Below are 7,220 nucleotides of genomic sequence, written 5' to 3'. Positions count from 1 at the left end.
TGGGTAACAATCACACTCATCCATATTGCACGTTAGGTCTTTTAAATTCCATCTTACACACACAGAAGCCAAGTAGACATCTACCAGCTAAGGAGGAAGGCAGAACTGGTTAATTTAACATCCCCTGCCCCCATCTTTAAAATGTTTATGGTGCACAAGAGGAATTAATAATGCATCTGACTATATTGTCAGGGGATTGGGCACACAGCCCCCTACCCTGCCAAAGTCGATGTGAACCCTGCAGGAGCCTTCAGTTTGGCTGGAAATGTTTTCTGTTAGCATCTATCTCTGCAGGACCCAACCCCACCCTAACCCCACTGACGGCACACCTCTCCTCTGCCTGGCAACATCCCCGTCTCTGCCTCTCAACAAGCTCCGCTTCTCTCCTGGCCACTCCGCTTTCTGGAACATTTTTAGCGCTGTGACGTGCTGTCTTGTGTGCTGTAACACACTGTACTCCGCTCGTGTATCCGACTCCTTCTGCTGTATGAATTCCGCCAGCTAACCGGAGCTATAAAAACCATGCAGTGAATTCTGTACAGAGACGTTCCCCATTCCCCTCCCCACCTTACCAGGGTAGCTCCATTTTCAGCGATCACAAGTCATCTCAGATGGACTGAATAAAAGATAGCTACCTGCCCTCAGAGAGCAATTCTGTGTGTTCCCGAGAGGGGCTGAAGGCGGGATTCACCGTATTTACTGCTGTAACCACAGCTCTCAAGGTCGCATGCCCTCTGAGCCCTGCTGGTCAAGCTGAACAGCACAAAAGGATGAGCTGTCACTGAACAGGCTGACTGATTTCTTGGCGTATTACAGAAACAATCTCCATGCCTTTCCCAGTTTCCACCTCAAAAGCCCTTAATTTCTTATAGCCTGACCTGTATTAACAATGCATTTCATCACATTTTTTAAAAGGACTGGGATAAAAGGAGCCCTAAGGACAATTTGCTGTAAGAGTCAGGAAGTCCTCTGGCTTTGGATACCAAAAAAAGAGACACTCGGTGAATAGCTGTGACATGAATCTCCTCAATGGCGCATTCAGGAATCAAGTCTTCTGGTAATTCTCGAATGACGATGGATAATTTTTGGTGAAGGAAAGTGAACTTTCACATGGCCATATGGTCACAAGCCAGGCCAGTATTTTCTCCAGCTCCCTTTCAGCTATTGCTCCATGGCGCAGCAGAGAAGGGCAGGCAGCTCTCCCAGCCTAAGTGCCAGCACTGGTTCACATCAGCCCTGTACACCCAGATGGGAGAGCTGGTACACACCATAGCTTGCAGAAACAGCACGAGACAGAGCAGAGCCAAAAAGCACAAGATGCCCATGCCAGCGGCACATGTCAGGCTGCGTTCTGCCTCCAGCCCTCATCACAACAGTGGCTTCCAGCAGGGCTCAGGCTGGTGCTGCCCTCACGATGGGATAAGAGATGAGACAGCTAACAACAAGAGATTTTCTTGCTGGGCAGGCAGACTCATCTCAGATAATACAAGAACAATCCTCTAAGACTTTGCTAGTCATCACCTGCTGTGCTTTTCTAAGGTAAAAATCACCTTAGCTCTCCGTAACTTCATCATCTCAGCAGCAGCCAGGCAAGAACAAAAAAGCTGACGAGTACCTCTCACTAAGGACTATGGCAGCTAGCAGTCCTTTGTTCCAGGTCCGTTTTAGTCTTTCTCCTCCATTTTCAGAAAGAAAAGCTGTTGGCAGGAGTTAAGTTACATACAAGTCCAGAATCTATTGCTTTCTGAACGTTGTACATGGTCTCGTGCAGCTGCAGTAAAACTCAGCCAAAATATGACGCAGGTTGTGCAAGAGCCAGGATGGAGCTGGAGATCTCTGTTGAATCTCAGGGGTTTGTTTGTGAGTTATTCCTACATTTGGAATTTTATCCTTGCAATAATCTTGATATCCGGAGACTACCCAGTAGGCATTTGCTACAGTGGGTAACTGTCCTCTCATGCAGATTTTTAAGTACACACATGGAAGAGAATACTCACTGCTGTAGAGATTTGTAACCAGGACTAAGACTGATCTGGATGAATTATGAATGGAAACATCTGTGTCTGTGAAAGCACAGACAACCCGTCAGCAGCAGACCTGTCCACCAGCGACAGGAGGGCAATGTTAGAGAGCACATCACTTCCACAGCCTGTCTGAAGGCAGACTAGAGCCATGAAGATCCCAAAACAAGGAAACAAAAAGGGAGTATTGTTGCTTAAATGCTATGGAGGCCAAAGAAAACAAGACTCTGAGGTTAACGATCACCTCATAACAACATGCAAGTCCTAGAAAGTGTGAAAAAAACAGTCCAAGAGCCGGTCTGTTGTGAAGAAAAACACAGAACACACAGTGAGGGTTTGACAGATGGTGTCCCTGGCTGTCCCTGCAGCACACAACCAAGCCTGGCTACAGCACCTGGGTGCACGAGGCTTGGCGCTTGCACGAGGCAGCGGGAGCGTGAGCAAGTGAAACCCAGCAGCGTCAATGGCTGAAACAGTTTTGTTTAGAATAAATATCACCCTTCCCTTCTACAAGGGCTCACACTGTTTTATTATATTAATTTCCTACACTACTACATAACCACTGAGCAGTATAAAAACTGGGTAATACAGTTGAGGGACCTTTTGTAAAGCAAAAATTTTAACGGAGCAGTGTGTTGACATAGTCAGCACTTACTGGCCTGCCATATGAGCTTAAATTCCACGAGCACATCCTTTAGACCAACTCATCTTCAGTATACTTCATCTTCAGGTAAAATCCTGAAGGGAGTATTTTCTTGAAGGAGGGCCTGGCTTATATAAGGAGAAGCATATCCCTACACAATAAGCCTCTCCATAAAAACATCTGGGTTTCAGGCACTCTGGTATTCACACTAAAAGCAGTGTTGTTCAAACTCATGCACTACAGAAAATTCTTTGACTGCGCTGTTTTGCAGTGGCACAGAGCAGCTGCTGCAACAAACACGACAGCAGCACTTTACGAGCAGGTTTGTTTGACTGAGAGCAGGTATTTAAGACCTTCTGCAGCAAAGTTTCACCAAATCTTTGACCAGTGTGGCACTTTTGGAAGCTGTCCTTTTAGTCCTTAAATTGAAAAGGATTATAAAAACATATGGAACTTAAGCCCTCTTGGAAGATGAGGTTTTGAATCCATTTTCTTCCCTGTGTGAACGTACCGAAGAGATGCGTGGGTAGGAAGAAGTAGGGCAACCTTGTCTTGCTGAAAACAGGGTTTTTGACAGTCACTGTCTCTGACCTAGGAGTATCTACATCAGTCAGAAACCCAGCATTAAAAAGAAAATAAACTTGCCACAGCTAACACAGTTGTCTGAATCTTCATTTTGCCTCCCTGGGAACACAGCTATAGCAAAGGAGAGAGGTCAAGAGAAATCTGATTTAGGAGAATACATTTCAGTTCGTCTAAATTATTCCCCAAACACTTCCTTTCTTTGCTGCAGGAAAACACCCCCCCCCCCCCTCCACAATGTTTCAAGAGAATAGAGCCCTCTCAGCTCCTTGTACTCAGCCTTGTTTGCTTATCACTCATGGCTCAGACAGATAGTTGCAATTCCCACGGGCTTTCCTGGGGAGAGCAATTATCCCACCTAGGAACAAAGCATCCAGGAACCACTTATCACACTTTCCAGGGGAGTAGCAGGAGAAACCATCCCATCCCTGGCAGAGGGGCTGGTGAGGATGTTCTGACAGTGTTCAAGGTTGGAATACCAAATGTTAGACTTGTTCTAATAAAGATGTTTGGATTGCAAGACAGGATTTTTCTTTCTTTGTTGAGCTGAGAGCTACATGCTGCCTGCCTTCAGGGTAGAACAGCACTTGTATGGGTGCAATATTTTGTTGGCAGAATATTCTCTCTCCAGGAAAGTCCAATCAAAGCAGCCAGCGTTTGCAATGATAGGACACAGACCTTTCAGAGAATTATACCCCTTCCCAGGAGGGTAAGCTATGTAAATATAAAAAGGAAAGAATTCTACTCTGCACGAAAGCAAGATTCTTACCCTGCACTGCCAAGGGACTGAACTTAATCACTAATCCTCTGTGTCTCGTAGTGGAGGCAGAACTCCAAGCCACGGGACTGTGCTGGTGTAGCAGGAATATTTCCCCAGAGACAGCAGCTCACAGAAGAGATAAGGTACAATCACAGCTTTGGAGTGACAAGATTGCTATCGCAGCCTGTGCCTCATTATTATTTTCAACCTTCAACACAGATCTATGATGCCTTTCCAGGATTAGCCTACTTCTAAAGCTAAAGAAAGTCTCTCTTAATTTACAGCCTGTTACTTATTTAACACCAGAATCACATTAATTGAGAGTGCCTTTGGACTACACTAGCATTTCAGCAGTACAGTGTACTTGGAATATCACGTAGGACTAGAGCGAGCGTACAGAGAGATGCCAAGTGTGGTACTTGGCTTAAACAGAGCACGGTTTAGGTATACAGACGTTCTGGCCTCATACCTAGAAGCATGGAATCTGATGGTATATATCGCCTCCATTTTTAAATACTGTGGTTATTGCCTCCAAAGATTCCCATGAATGGTCATCTTAATAAAATTATCATCATCTCCATATATGGTTTCAAATAATGGAAATACAAAAAACAGAACTGGAGACAAGTCAGCCCCCAAAGTTCTAGCCTAAGGATCCTCTGCTTTGCATTCTGGTATAAAGTCTAAATGCAACAAACTGTGTTGCGACCCTTCTTGGGGTCAAAAAACATTTCTGAAATACATTATTTTAGGACACTGTAACCCAAATGAAATAAAAGAAAGTTTGCTACTAAAAGCAGGCAGAGGCTTCTAAATATGTATTTTGATATCAGAATTATTATTTTGCTACTTGCATCCTTTTCACCTTGGCACTCCTCCCCACCCCCAAACCAAAAGGCAGTTTTGGAATAGGGGAGATGGACAACTGTCGTGCACTGTTAAAGACCACTGATTTATAATTTATTACCACTAATGACCCTCAGCCATTCACCCTGAATTACTCTTCTGAAGGCAAACCAGTTAAAAGTAATAGGTACCTGCTTCAGCTCAGAATGAGGACACTAAAAAAAGTATATAAACAGCTAAAGTATGTGCCAGCCATGCAGGCAGAGATCCGCTCTACTCTAATTGAATGGGCAATACACGTGCAGCGCAGGCAAGTCAGACAAACACATCACCTATCGTGCTGGAGGAAGATTAACAGGTATAAGGTGATTACCCGACTCCCTTTCAGTGACTTACTTTCCCTCTGATCCATAGCTGTTCATGCTGTCCTCGATGGACTCGTGGCTGGCTTGACGGACGGTCCGGCTGGGCATTTCGACAGCCAGCCCTGTTTCTGTGCTCCTTTGGATGGCTCCTTTGAGTCTCCGACCATCCCCATCTACAAACAAAGGGGAGAAAAGACAGTCAGCAATTGTTCCCAGAGCCTTTTGCAATTACAGAGTCAAGGAGAAGTCGAGAAGGTCTTTCAGAAGATCAGCCTGGCATCTGGCAGCCAGGCAGCACTTTGCTCTCACGCAGGGTTTTGTTACTCAGCCCTGCTTCAGCAGCAGCTCCCAGTCGTCTCTGGAACAAACCCAGTGCTCCAGAAAGCCAGGGCCCAGCAGAGACTCCAGCCGTACATACCACCCTGCCTGCTCCAACCATTTGTACCAATTAATTATGCACCGAGCGCAGGTGCGTGCAGGCTCACAAGCTGGCTATACACAGAGCTGCCCAGTTCAGGAACACAGCAGCAGGAACCATGGGCAGAGCCGAGGCGTACAGCCCGACCATGCCTCGAAACGTTTCCTCAACCCCATGTTGGTGCCACAGATCGTGTGGAGCAGCAAAGAGCCGCCGCTCCTGGGGAGCATCAAGGGAGTAGACGGGAGGAAAAGGCCCAGGAGCACCAGAGATGCTGTGAATGCAAGAGTTATCCCAGACGGGTCACAGGGAAAGGGTTGGGCACAGCCAAAACCTTCCCTGGTGGCACCTGGAAAGGCTCCAGGAGTAGAAAACTCCAGAGAGGACTATTCCCCTTTGTACACGCCCTCAGCCACAGCACAAAGGGAATTAAGTAGGTTCTGGTTCCTCCTGGGTGCAGTCTTCAGAGGCTCAGCCCTCTGAAATTAACAGCTGCTATTTCCATCCTCCATCCCCAGCAGTCTGTTTCTCAGAACAAACCCTGTTATGTAATGAATATGTAATGAATACCATTACTATTAATTGCTTTAGCTGGTGTAAGGAAGCTCCAGATCTCATCCCACGTACAGCGTTCATCCTGAAACACATCTGCTACAAGTTTTCCGAACAAACCAGAATTATCTAATCCCCTTTAAGGTGCTCATACATTAACCTGGACTGAGGCAGCAAACTTCTAACCCACAGCGCTCTCAGAAACCCCTCAGCTTTTTGAGTACCACTCTGGAGAAGAAATGACCCAGCTATTGAGTCTGGAGAACTCAGGATCCCCAAATATTAAAGAAAACTATTTCCCCAACTATTTTGGAAATATGAGGATATCTGTAAGAACCTGAACACTTATTTGTGCAGCAAGCTGCTTGACCTAAGATGCTTTTCTTTAGATCTTGGTGTGAACAGACACTTAAAAAAAAAAAATCACTAAGATATCAGAAATGCTTCCTATCCTACTTCTCAAATTATACCTACACTGAAATGCAAAGACAAAAATTCTCCTACAAACGCAGCTATGAAGTCCCTTTTCATCTGGTATCCTGAGGTTTCCAACTGGATAAACGTGTTGGCCCCAGGGCTCTGTACCAGCTGCTGTCCCCACGTATGGTGCAGCATGTGTGTGCATGTCCCTGTGGGCTAGGGGGACAGAATACGCATGTTCTGGGTTAACATTAACTACAGCGTGTATCGTTTGTGTGCCTAGAGCAATGTACAAAGCACACTGTATACATCAGGAAGTTAAACAAACATAAAACATATTTTTAACATGCTTTCAAAACCCAAACCTTCGGGCAAGAATAATAATACAGGCATCAATAAAAGCAAAGCCTGATGAAACAGCCTTACCTCCTTCCCCAACCACTGCAGAACAGTTCCCTTTATGCGCCTTCTACAAGCCCTGTACAGCTTGCTGCATCCTCTGAGGGGGTTTCTAGGTTCTTTTCAGAGAGCATCCCCCAGTCTCAGGGGCAGACTTGATGGTCCATTTAATCTGTTTTGTGTTCACCTTCACAAACAATCTTAGTCATCTGCA

General features: G+C 45.7%; 1 protein-coding gene across 1 annotated transcript in view; it reads right to left on the bottom strand.

Moving 5' to 3' along the window:
- RIMS4 (regulating synaptic membrane exocytosis 4) overlaps window positions 1-5,385 on the bottom strand; it is a 15,839-nt gene extending 10,454 nt beyond the window's left edge. The window contains exon 1 of the mRNA XM_010072561.1: window positions 5,249-5,385. Within this exon, the coding sequence (XP_010070863.1) occupies window positions 5,249-5,325 (77 nt within the window). The 5' untranslated portion in view covers window positions 5,326-5,385. The remainder of the gene's footprint in view (window positions 1-5,248) is intronic.
- Window positions 5,386-7,220: the final 1,835 nt, after the last annotated feature.

This window comes from Pterocles gutturalis, unplaced genomic scaffold, assembly GCF_000699245.1.
Source record: "Pterocles gutturalis isolate BGI_N339 unplaced genomic scaffold, ASM69924v1 scaffold16542, whole genome shotgun sequence".
Taxonomy (NCBI): domain Eukaryota; kingdom Metazoa; phylum Chordata; class Aves; order Pterocliformes; family Pteroclidae; genus Pterocles; species Pterocles gutturalis.
The sequence above is the reverse complement of the archived record's forward strand: the minus strand, read 5'-3'. Positions and strand labels throughout refer to the sequence as shown.